The following is a 12,759-nucleotide window of genomic DNA, read 5'->3' on the forward strand; positions in this document are numbered from 1 at the left end:
ATGTATCAGCTCTAATCTATTACAGCTTCAATCGTGCTGTTTGTTGCTGGACACTTGACGTGTTGGGCCACCGTACCTGTGTTCGGCAACCGTGGTTTAAGAGATTATCAAGGTGATGTGAGGAGGAGGAGGGTTCCCGTGCGTTTGGGGTCCGTGGGAGCGGTGGTGCAACGGTTAGCGCTACGCCGCGCTACGAACCCGGCCAGCGCCAGTGACGAGTCTCTGAACCGGTCCTGGGTCTCCCCTAGGTCGACCCGGCCTCAAATGAGTACCTGGCGCGGTGTGTAAATCATCGCCACTGGGGAGACAAAGGCGGCCGGGCGTGGTGTTGGCCACCCACCCCCTCGCGTGCCGTGCCGGCCTTCACAGGTCCCGCTCGCTAACAGCACTTGCCCCTACAGTCTGTCACAGGCTACAAGGGGGAGCTTTGTCTGTGGGGTGCGTGGTCTGCTGCTCGCACCCCCGCTTGAGCCCGATCAGGCAGCCCCCCAACAAGTTGACTTCCCAAGTGGCCCCATCCTGAACACGACACACACACACCCGGGCACCCCAGAGGCCACTGCGAGTGACGCTGCTGCTGCTGCGGTAACACGGTGCACGCTGGGGTTGACGTCTCGTCTCTGGGTGTCACTCGTCTCCCTCTGAGTGAGGAGGGGGTGAGTGTCGGAGGGGTGAGGAGGGGGTGAGGAGGGCAGGGGTGACGAGGGGTGTGTGGGAGAAGGGTGAGGAGGGGGTGAGGTGGGGGTGAGGAGGGCAGGGGTGACGAGGGGTGTGTGGGAGAGGGGTGACGAGGGGGTGACGAGGGGGTGAGCGGGGTGCGTGCCTTGTGAGTGCGCCGCTCGACTGTACGAGTCCCTCTCCTACTGTACGGATTCCTCTCCTACTGTACGGGTCCACACTGCCCCCCCCACAGTGTTCACGCTGCCCCCCCCCACAGTGTTCACACTGCCCCCCCACAGTGTTCACGCTGCCCCCCCCCACAGTGTTCACGCTGCCCCCCCACAGTGTTCACGCTGCCCCCCCCCCCACAGTGTTCACGCTGCCCCCCCCCCCAGGGTTCACGCTGCCCGCCCCCCCCCCCCCAGTGTTCACGCTGCCCGCCCCCCCCCCAGTGTTCACGCTGCCCCCCCCCCCAGTGTCCACGCTGCCCCCCCCCACAGTGTCCACACTGCCCCCCCCCCCACAGTGTCCACACTGCCCCCCCCCACAGTGTCCACGCTGCCCCCCCCCCCCAGTGTTCACGCTGCCCGCCCCCCCCCAGTGTTCACGCTGCCCCCCCCACAGTGTCCACACTGCCTCCCCCCCCAGTGTTCACGCTGCCCGCCCCCCCCCCCCCCCAGTGTTCACGCTGCCCGCCCCCCCCCCACAGTGTTCACGCTGCCCCCCCCACAGTGTCCACACTGCCCCCCCCCCACAGTGTTCACGCTGCCCGCCCCCCCCCCCACAGTGTTCACGCTGCCCGCCCCCCCCCCCACAGTGTTCACGCCGCCTCCTGCTGCAGCAGCAGCGGCAATTAACTCGGGCAGGACCCTCCCCTCCTGAGACACGAGAGTCACGAGACTCAGTGAGGCCCTCCGTGGGTACACACAAGGCACGATTAAAAACACTCAGACACAGGCACTGTTGATCTGTGTTGTTGTTGTTGTTGATCTGTGTGTGGGTCGCCTCTCTGTGTTGTTGTTGTTAATCTGTGTGTGGGTGGCCTCTCTGTGTTGTTGTTGATCTGTGTGTGTGTCGCCTCTCTGTGTTGTTGTTGATCTGTGTGTGTGTCGCCTCTCTGTGTTGTTGTTGTTGATCTGTGTGTGGGTCGCCTCTCTGTGTTGTTGTTGATCTGTGTGTGTGTGTCGCCTCTCTGTGTTGTTGTTGTTGATCTGTGTGTGGGTCGCCTCTCTGTGTTGTTGTTGTTGATCTGTGTGTCGCCTCTCTGTGTTGTTGTTGTTGTTGATCTGTGTGTGGGTCGCCTCTCTGTGTTGTTGTTGTTGATCTGTGTGTGGGTCGCCTCTCTGTGTTGTTGTTGTTGATCTGTGCCGAGAACAGTCCCCGTCTCAAGTCTGTTATGGCGATAGGGCTGATTCTTGTCTTTGTTTGCTGTGTGTTGTCTTTGTGTTGTCTTTGCGTTGATGTGTGTGGTGTTGTTGTGTTGTTATTGTGTTGATGTGTGTGGTGTTGTTGTGTTGTCTTTGTGTTGATGTGTGTGGTGTTGTTGTGCTGTCTTTGTGTTGATGTGTGTGGTGGTGTTGTGTTGTCTTTGTGTTGATATGTGTGGTGGTGTTGTGTTGTCTTTGTGTTGATGTGTGTGGTGGTGTTGTGTTGTTTTTGTGTTGATGTGTGTGGTGTTGTTGTGTTGTCTTTGTGTTGATGTGTGTTGTTGTGTTGTTATTGTGTTGATGTGTGTGGTGCTGTTGTGTCGTCTTTGTGTTGATGTGTGTGGTGTTGTGTTGTTTTTGTGTTGATGTGTGGTGTTGTGTTGTTTTTGTGTTGATGTGTGTGGTGTTGTTGTGCCCGCGTGTGTTGCTATTGTTGTGTTGGTGTGTTGCCGTATTGTTATTGTGTTGCTATTGTGTTGGTGTGTTGATGTGTGTTGTTATTGTGTTGGTGTGTGTGATGTGTGTGTTGCTATTGTTGTGCCCGTGTGTGTTGCTATTGTTGTGTTGATGTGTGTGTTGCTATTGTGTTATTGTGTCAGTGTGTTGATGTACATGTTATTGTTATTATTTATTCATAGATGTACTTACAAAAAAATCCGCAGACTACCTGCTGGATCTCCTCTCTGTTTCAAAGAACAAATTTGACCTCAGTTCTGCGCTCATTTACCAGCTTCACATTCCCTATTGCCGTACAAAAACTGGAGGAAGGGCCTTTGCTATTGATGCCCCCAGGGTATGGAATGCTATTGCCAATAAACTGCCACTTGAATCGCTACCAATGAGATCTTCTCTCAAAACTGCTCTAGAGGAGTTGTACACCCCTAGCTGCCACTGCTATTCATTGGCGTAAAATAAAATGTTTCGCTCCGGATGACGCTGCAAAGTATTATCTGTACTTTGATTAGCGTGCTGATCTTAAAGGTGCATTGAAAAATGTGATACTCCGACTGATGCTTCTGTTGTTGTGGAGTAACTCATGCAGCCAGCTATGGCTCTAGGATTTGGTGTTACATGTTATTTATGTAGTTTATTGTAAAAATTCGGTCACAGTCCCTATGATCACTGTTACGTTGCAATTATGGCTTTATTTTTCGGTGATTTCGAAAAGTTTTTTGGTTTGGACATGTTTGTTTTGTTGTAGTACGGAGTTAGACTGATGGCCTTAATCTAAGTTTTCTTGTGGTTGTTGTTGTTTGACTTGCATCCCACTGGGATTTTTTGCACACAGCGTTGGTGTACGGTGATTTTTTCAGGAATATTTTTGCTGTTTTTTTTCCATGGATTTTCTGTTCGCACAGTCACATAGTCACTTTAAGATGTTATCTTGTTCGTGTTTTTGTTTGTTGTGGTTGCACCCGATTCAAGAGCCGAATGGCTCACAGGGCTATACCAAAATAAATAAACTGAAACTGAAATGTGTGTTATTGTTGTTATTGTGTTGATGTGTGTGTTATTGTGCCCGTGTGTGTTACTATTGTGTTGTTATTGTGTTGGTGTGTTGATGTGTGTATTGCTATTGTTGTGTTAGTATGTTAATGTGTGTGTTGCTATTGTGTTAGTGTGTTGATGTGTGTGTTGCTATTGTGTAAGTGTGTTGATGTGTGTGTTATTGTGTTAGTGTGTTGATGTGTGTGTGTCATTGTGTTAGTGTGTGTGATGTGTGTGTGTGTGTTATTGTGTTGGTGTGTGTGATGTGTGTGTGTGTGTGATGTGTGTGTGTTATTGTGTTGGTGTGTGTGATGTGTGTTATTGTGTTGGTGTGTGTGATGTGTGTTATTGTGTTGATGTGTGTGATGTGTGTTGATGTGTGTGTGTTATTGTGCCCGTGTGTGTGATGTGTGTGTGTTATTGTGTTGATGTGTGTGTGTGTGTTATTGTGCCCGTGTGTGTTGATGTGTGTGTTACTATTGTGTTGTTATTGTGTTGGTGTGTTGATGTGTGTGTTGCTATTGTTGTGTTAGTATGTTGATGTGTGTGTTGCTATTGTGTTAGAGTTGATGTGTGTGTTGCTATTGTGTTTGTGTGTTGATGTGTGTGTTATTGTGCTGATGTGTGTGATGTGTGTTATTGTGTTGATGTGTGTGTTATTGTGTTGACGTGTGTGTGATGTGTGTGTGTTATTGTGTTGGTGTGTGTGATGTGTGTGTGTTATTGTGCTGATGTGTGTGATGTGTGTTATTGTGTTGATGTGTGTGTGTTATTGTGTTGATGTGTGTGTTATTGTGTTGATGTGTGTTATTGTGTTGGTGTGTGTGATATGTGTGTGTTATTGTGTTGATGTGTGTGTATGTGTGTTATTGTGCCCGTGTGTGTTTCTGTGATTGGTGCCGGCCAGCCATCCCTCGTGTGCCGTGCCGACCTTTATCGCTGCTACTCACAGTCTGAATATATCGGGGATGTCTTTGTTGCTCTGCATGTATTGATGTGTGTCGCTGTGTGTGTGTGTTGTGTTTCTGTGTGTGTCGCTGTGTGTGTGTGTTGCTGTGTGTGTTGCTGTGTGTGTCGCTGTGTGTGTGTGTTGTGTTGCTGTGTGTGTCGCTGTGTGTGTGTGTTGTGTTTCTGTGTGTGTCGCTGTGTATGTGTGTGTGTTGCTGTGTGTGTCGCTGTGTGTGTTGTGTTTCTGTGTGTGTCGCTGTGTATGTGTTGTGTTGCTGTGTGTGTCGCTGTGTATGTGTTGTGTTGCTGTGTGTGTCGCTGTGTATGTGTGTGTTGCTGTATGTGTCGCTGTGTGTGTTGCTGTGTGTGTTGGTGTGTGTTGCTGTGTGTGTTGCTGTATGTGTCGTTGTGTGTGTTGCTGTATGTGTCGCTGTGTGTGTTGCTGTGTGTGTCGCTGTGTGTGTTGCTGTGTTGTGTTGGTGTGTGTGTTGCTGTATGTGTCGCTGTGTGTGTTGCTGTGTGTGTTGCTGTATGTGTCGCTGTGTGTGTTGCTGTGTGTGTCGCTGTGTGTGTTGCTGTGTGTGTTGGTGTATGTGTCGCTGTGTGTGTTGCTGTGTGTGTTGCCGACGTGGTGACGTCACCGCCACTTAGTGGCGAATGGCGGTTGTTGTTGCTGTGTGTGTCGCTGTGTGTGTTGTGTTGCTGTGTATGTGTTGTGTTGCTGTGTTGCTGTGTGTGTTGCTGTGTGTCGCTGTGTGTGTTGCTGTGTATGTGTTGTGTTGCTGTGTTGTGTTGCTGTGTGTGTTGCTGTGTGTGTGCTGTGTTGCTGTGTATGTGTTGTGTTGCTTTGTTGTGTTGCTGTGTGTGTTGCTGTGTGTGTCGCTGTGTGTGTTGTTGTGTGTGTTGTTGTGTGTGTTGTGTTGCTGTGTGTGTTGTGTTGCTGTGTGTGTTGTGTTGCTGTGTGTTGCTGTATGTGTCGCTGTGTGTGTTGTGTTGCTGTGTGTGTTGCTGTATGTGTCGCTGTGTGTGTTGCTGTGTGTGTTGCTGTGTGTGTTGTGTTGCTGTGTGTGTCGCTGTGGTGTGTTGATCTTTGTTGTTGTTGTTGCGAATGCTCGTACCCGAGAATAGGAGCCTCTCACCGCAGGCCCCGCCAGGTCGCTTCGCATCTCTTCGTCCTCCTGCTCGTCCTCCTCGTCGTCGTCCTCGTCCATCGTGAGGGGCCTCTCGTCCAACTCCTCCTGGGCTGCCCTGCGGAACGGATCCATGGCGCGCTGCCTCTCTCCCCCGGCAACCACAAGGGAACCCCTCGCTCGGCCGCAGTGCCTCTCTGTGTGTCTCTGTCTTGTCCGTCTCTGTGTGTGCCTCTCTGTGTCTCTGTCTTGTCCGTCTCTGTGTGTGCCTCTCTGTGTGTCTCTGTCTTGTCCGTCTCTGTGTGTCTCTGTCTTGTCCGTCTCTGTGTGTGCCTCTCTGTGGCTCTGTCTTGTCCGTCTGTGTGTCTCTGTCTTGTCCGTCTCTGTGTGTGCCTCTGTGTGTCTCTGTGTGTGCGTCTTGTCCGTCTCTGTGTGTCTCTGTCTTGTCCGTCTCTGTGTGTGCCTCTCTGTGGCTCTGTCTTGTCCGTCTGTGTGTCTCTGTCTTGTCCGTCTCTGTGTGTGCCTCTGTGTGTCTCTATCTTGTCCGTCTCTGTGTGTGCCTCTCTGTGTCTCTGTGTGTGCGTCTTGTCCGTCTCTGTGTGTCTCTGTCTTGTCCGTCTCTGTGTGTGCGTCTTGTCCGTCTCCGTGTGTGCGGCTGCCCCGTATCCCCCTACTCGTGTCTCCGGGTGCTGCGCTCTGTGTTGCTTCTGCGCGCTTCCACGAATTGCGAGGCGGCTGCTGCGGCTGCGGCGGCTGCGGCTGCCACAGTGAGAAGCGGCAGCGGCAGCAGCAGCGCAGTGTTGTGACCCCGCATTGGGGGCGCGGGGCCAGAGGAGGGGAACACGGGATGGACTCACGCCAAGAGGAGCGGGAGTGGACTCACGCCAAGAGGAGGGGAACACGGGATGGACTCACGCCAAGAGGAGCGGGAGTGGACTCACGCCAAGGGGAGGGGAACACGGGAGTGGACTGACGCCAAGGGGAGCGGGAGTGGACTCACGCCAAGAGGAGGGGAACACGGGATGGATTCACGCCAAGAGGAGCGGGAGTGGACTCACGCCAAGAGGAGGGGGGAACACGGGAGTGGACTCACGCCAAGAGGAGGGGGAACCCGGGATGGACTCACGCCAAGAGGAGGAGGGAACGCGGAGTGGACTCACGCCAAGAGGAGCGGGAGTAGAGTCGCTCCAAGAGGAGGGGGAACTGCGGAGTGGATTCACGCCAAGAGGAAGGGGAACTGCGGAGTGGATTCACGCCAAGAGGAGGGGGGAACGCGGAGGGGAGTCGCGCCAAGAGGAGGGGGAACCCGGGATGGACTCACGCTAAGAGGAGGGGGGAACTACGGAGTGGATTCACGCCAAGAGGAGGGGGGGACGCGGAGTGGACTCGCACCAAGAGGAGGGGGAACCCGGGATGGCTTCACGCCAAGAGGGAGGGGGAACGTGGAGTGGACTCACGCCACAAGGACTGGGCACGGTGTTTGTTTGCTTCGTTCGATCCTTTCAGGCAGTTGTGGTTCGTAACCTGGGGTGCGTGCATCCCCTGGGGTGTGCGAGACATGGCCAGCTTGTTTTAGAAGGTAAATAATCGAAACACAAATTAAGCACAGGCACGTAAGTACAAAAACTACTTTATTTCATCAAACCCTACGTATTTATGAACATTGCACTTTTTTTACGATTGAGAACCAAAGGGGTACAAGGCTGCAGTTAAGGTTAAGAAACTACTGCTCTAATCTTGACTTAAAGCTTTCGTGACCAGAGGAATTCATATTCTTGGGTCTTTCGGTAAAGTCACGTAGATAGGTTCAAAGAAAATAACAAAAAACTACGACGTTTCTATCGCAACACAAGCGGTCGTCTTCAGGAAAAGGAGAGTTACCTTCCAAGGCAAACTGTTTATATACACCTGCGCTGGTTAGGCACTGCCTCACCAATACCTACTTTACTTGGAATGGCACCTTCTACAAACAAAATGAGGGGACCCCCATGGGTTCTCCCTTATCACCAATGTTTTCATGGAGAAATTTGAATCAGACGCCACCCAGACTTCCATCCTCAGACTTTCCCTGTGGAAGAGATATGTAGACGACACTTTCGTCATTTGGCCACATGGCCTCCCAGCTTTGAACCTTTTCCGAGACCACATCAATTCCAGACACCCCGCCATCAAATTCACCATGGAAGTGGAGAAAGATGGCAAGCTGCCATTCTTGGATGTTCTGTTTGAGAGGAAACCTGATGGCTCAATGGGACATTCTGTCTACAGGAAACCCACCCACACAGATTCCTACTTGAAACCTGATTCCCACCACCACCCGACGCAAAATAATTATCTCATCAAATGTTATACCACAGGGCTCATTGCATTTCGGACCAACACCACCTGACCAGTGAATTAAAACATGTACATCTGGCCCTCAAGAGGAACGGATACTCTGACCGTACCATCCGCCAAGCTGTTTCTCCCTCCATACAGAAACAACCACTTGATACTCCGATCAAAACCATCACACTACCATATATAGCAGGCGTTACTAAAAAGATTTCCAAAATTCTAAACAAATACAAGATCCTGGTCCGGTTCAATACAGTACACAAAATCCGTGACCTGATCCCATACGTGAAGGATGTCATTCCTGACTTACCGTACCCCGGGGTTTACAAATTGATCTGCACCTGTGGTGACTGGTATATCGGGGAGACGAAACGACATGTCGCTGACCGAATTCGCGAGCACAAATCAGATTTGAAACACGGCAGAACGAATTCCTCTGCCGTAGCTGATCACTGTTACAATGCTGTGGGTGATCACGATATAGTTTTCTCCGATACCAAGGTTCTCTGCAAACCCACGGGTTTTTATCAGAGATTTGTCCACGAGGCAATTCAGATTTACAAACACAGACACAATTGCAACCGAGAGGATGGTTTCAAATTAAGCAATCATTGTAAAGATGTTCTAAATCAAACCAAACATTAAACTCATTTTCAATGGTACAGTATATCTATTTAAGTAGTGTATCCCAAACTTTCATAGTACTACATCATTTTATGCTAATTCCTTTGTCAAGGCGTTTTTTTGTTTCCTCCCACACAGCTTAAAGGACGCGACCTGGGCTTGGCTGTCTTCACTCCAACGCCGTCCTCTGGACAGTCCGGTCCCTTCACCTGATGAAGGCCACTTGTGCTGTGGCCAAAACGTCATGATTTTTGTTTTATTTTTTACCTACGTGACTTCACCGAATAGAACCAAATAGTATGGATCCTTGCAGTCACGAAAGCTTCAAATCTAGAATTGTTTATAAAGGTTTGAAATGTCAGCAGCCAATGATAATGTAAGTGGTGGGTAGCCAACCCGACAGTGGTTGGTTTTCCACCAATCAGAGGGCTGCCAGGTGAAAATTAGCATGTTAAAGAGAGATTATTATATTCTTGGTTCTTTTGGTAAAGTCACGTAGAAGGGAAACAATAAAATAATAAAAATATTGTTTACCGAAAGAACCAAGAATATGAATCCCTGCAGTCACGAAAGCTTTAAATCAGAGATTAGCATGTTAATGGGAGAACGCAGAGCGCAAGCCAAGGGGTCGGCACGTGAAGTGACTGTGAAAGCGCAAGGTTTGAAATGGGCGTAAAGCACAACTAACATCGGAAGGTGGTTGGATGGGAACATCATAGCCAATAATGACTTAAACTGGTTGATAACGTCCTTCCAATGATTGCTCAGTTTGTACCCATCTTCTCGGTTGAAATTGTGTCTGTATATATGGATGGCTTCATGAACTAATCTTTGTTGATAGCCAGTGGGCTTGCAAAGTACCTTTGTCTTAGAGAAATCAATTTCGTGTGAGCCCACCGCATTAAAACAATGATCAACTACGGCCAAGGTATTGGTCCGACCGTGTTTCAGATCTGCCTTATGTTCACGAACACGGTCTGAGACATGTCGCTTAGTTTCCCCAATGTAACTACTGCCGCAGACACAGCTTAGTTTGTAGACGCTGGGGTATTGCATGTCAGGGATCACATCCTTCACAGATGGGATCACATCACGAATTTTTGTACTGTGTTAAATCGAACCTGGATCTTGTGTTTGCTCATGATTTTGGAAATCTTTTTAGTGACCCCTGCTATGTATGGTAAGGTGATGGTTTTGATTGGGTCCTCAGATGTTTCTTTCCCAACGGTTAGGGTGATAGCTTTACGGATTGTGTAGTCTGAATATCCATTCATCTTGAGAGCTTGGTGTACGTGTTCCAGTTCACTGGCTAGGTGATGACGGTCGGAAATACATCGCCTTTACACTGACATCTGCTGCTGTCACTTCTCCCATTGCTAAACGGATCTTGTTCAGGGCTGGCCTAGCCCTGATCTCAGAGAGAATAAGATTGCTCCGATTTGAATTAGACAATTTAGACAAGACTCTCCTGAAATCACACTTAACATTGATGGAAAAAATATCTACATCTGATTGGGAACATGTAGATAACATAATAGCCTCTTCAGCCGCCTCAATGTCAGCCAAATGCAAAGATAACCGGATTTCCAAGTTCAACCTCCTTTCCAAGAAGAAGCCAGATCCACACATCAAAAAGTTAGACGTTGACAAGATTGTCATCAATCAGAGTAACAGTCCAATTTCAGACAGCCTAAAATCGGTTCTAGCCAAAGGGTTGAATTTCGCAGTCACCCCTAAACACATCCCAGTTGATGATATCATTGCCCAGGTCGACGCAGCCCTTAAGGGTTTGGGACACATTACTGCAGACGTGGCAAGATTGGAAATCGCTGCAATCCTCATAAACGCTAAGACACCTTTTAGCAACACCAGTAAAGATGACCGCTTTGAGCTTTCTCAATTAAAAAATAGAGATGACATTGTCATCCTCTCAGCCGACAAGGGCAATGCCATAGTTATGGACAAAACCACATACAATAACAAAATTCAGGACCAACTTAATGATGGCAGCTATACCAAAATTAAAAGAGATCCTACCAACCGCCTCGTTACGAAAACGAACAATATCACTGATTCGACATATTTGATCAATTAACCAAGCGGTTATCTTTAAAACCCTCTGCTGCTAGACCACCCAGATTGTATGGCTTACCAAAAATCCGTAAAGAAGGGACACTCCTTCGTCCTATCGTCTCCACTATTGACTCACCCATCTACAAACTGGCCGAATTTACGTCTAAGACCTTATAACCATTCACTGGTAAGACCACTTCAGCTGTACTCAACTCAGCTCACTTGGTATCGTTAATTAAGGACATCTCACTATCTCCAGGTGATTTGCTCGTTAGTTTCAATGTGGTCTCTTTTTTATCAAAGTTCCTGTGCTTGACTACTCATTGGTTTTTTCGGTAAAGTCACGTATGTAGAAATACAATAAAATTATATTAAAACAAAAAACAATCACGACGTTTCGATCACAACGCAAGCGATCTTCATCAGGTGTCAAGAACAAATCACGGAGGTAAATACAACAAAAAGATGAGAGACGAGAATTCAACAAACCTGAAAAAACATGTGAAGCACATTCAGTCAGGTCAACCACACAGACACTTCCTGGCGGACCACGAATTTCAGAAGAGTTGTAAATTTCGTGTTCAACCTTTGGATTGCACATACCAGCATAGATAGAATGAAAAATACGAGGTACACGGTCAGTAGAAATACATATACAAGTCCACCAAGAGGTAAGGAGGGAGGAAAGACGGACAGGGAGGCAGAGAGAGAGGGGGGGGGGGGCGGAGGGATGAACAGAAGCTTAAATAGGAAATACGGTTGGAGGGGGGGAGGGGCCAGAGCGAGAGCAGCAGCTCAAACACGCACATCTTACACATACAAAACAGAAGCTCAAAAAAGGACCACCTCTTGTAAATACAAAACGGCAGCTCAAAAAATGACCACCTCTCGTAAATACAAAACGGCAGCTCAAAAAACGGCACATCTTACACAATTACAATAGTAACTTACCCGTAGAAGTGTGATAATAAAGTATTAAAGCTTTCATGACTGCATAAAATTACTCATTGGTTTTTTCGGTAAAGTCACGTATGTAGAAATACAATAAAATTATATTAAAACAAAAAACAATCACGACGTTTCGATCACAATGCAAGCGATCTTCATCAGGTGTCAAGAACAAATCACGGAGGTAAATACAACAAAAAGATGAGAGATGAGAATTCAACAAACCTGAAAAAACATGTGAAGCACATTCAGTCAGGTCAACAACACAGACACTTCCTGGTGGACCACGAATTTCAGAAGAGTTGTAAATTTCGTGTTCAACCTTTGGATTGCACATACCAGCATAGATAGAATGAAAAATACGAGGTACACGGTCAGTAGAAATACATATACAAGTCCACCAAGAGGTAAGGAGGGAGGAAAGACGGACAGGGAGGCAGAGAGAGAGGGGGGGGGGCGGAGGGATGAACAGAAGCTTAAATAGGAAATACGGTTGGAGGGGGGGAGGGGCCAGAGCGAGAGCAGCAGCTCAAACACGCACATCTTACACATACAAAACAGAAGCTCAAAAAAGGACCACCTCTTGTAAATACAAAACGGCAGCTCAAAAAATGACCACCTCTCGTAAATACAAAACGGCAGCTCAAAAAAGGGCACATCTTACACAATTACAATGGTAACTTACCCGTAGAAGTGTGATAATAAAGTATTAAAGCTTTCATGACTGCATAAAATTACTCATTGGTTTTTTCGGTAAAGTCACGTATGTAGAAATACAATAAAATTATATTAAAACAAAAAACAATCACGACGTTTCGATCACAACGCAAGCGATCTTCATCAGGTGTCAAGAACAAATCACGGAGGTAAATACAACAAAAAGATGAGAGACGAGAATTCAACAAACCTGAAAAAACATTATGTGAAGCACATCCAGTCAGGCCAACAACACAGACACTTCCTGGCGGACCACGAATTTCAGAAGAGTGTTAAATTTCGTGTTCAACCTTTGGATTGCAGATACCAGCATAGATAGAATGAAAAATACGAGGTACACGGTCAGTAGAAATACATATACAAGTCCACCAAGAGGTAAAGAGGGAGGAAAGACGGACAGGGAGGCA

At 48.2% G+C, this 12,759-nt stretch overlaps 1 protein-coding gene and 1 long non-coding RNA gene across 3 annotated transcripts in view; one reads left to right on the forward strand and one right to left on the reverse strand.

Annotated features, from left to right (window-relative positions):
- The window catches only part of LOC116942795 (endothelin-converting enzyme 1), a 67,126-nt gene extending 60,621 nt beyond the window's left edge, over window positions 1–6,505 (reverse strand). The window contains exons 1-2 of one of the 2 annotated variants that reach the window (XM_076067554.1): window positions 6,307–6,505; window positions 5,642–6,116 (exon numbers count right to left, since the gene is read on the reverse strand). In XM_076067554.1, the coding sequence (XP_075923669.1) occupies window positions 5,642–5,788 (147 nt within the window). In that variant the 5' untranslated portion in view covers window positions 5,789–6,116; window positions 6,307–6,505. Of the gene's footprint in view, window positions 1–5,641 lie in introns of both variants that reach the window. The other variant, XM_032955063.2, reaches the window with a different exon arrangement.
- A 486-nt stretch (window positions 6,506–6,991) lies between these two features.
- On the forward strand, window positions 6,992–9,543 carry LOC142924752 (uncharacterized). Its single transcript, XR_012941836.1, has 2 exons — window positions 6,992–7,232; window positions 8,753–9,543. It is a non-coding gene; the product is annotated as an uncharacterized LOC142924752 (long non-coding RNA).
- The last annotated feature ends 3,216 nt before the right edge of the window (window positions 9,544–12,759 follow it).

This window comes from Petromyzon marinus, chromosome 16, assembly GCF_048934315.1.
Source record: "Petromyzon marinus isolate PM22_M1 ecotype Great Lakes invasive population chromosome 16, UKy_Petmar_22M1.pri1.0, whole genome shotgun sequence".
In the NCBI taxonomy this organism is placed as follows: domain Eukaryota; kingdom Metazoa; phylum Chordata; class Hyperoartia; order Petromyzontiformes; family Petromyzontidae; genus Petromyzon; species Petromyzon marinus.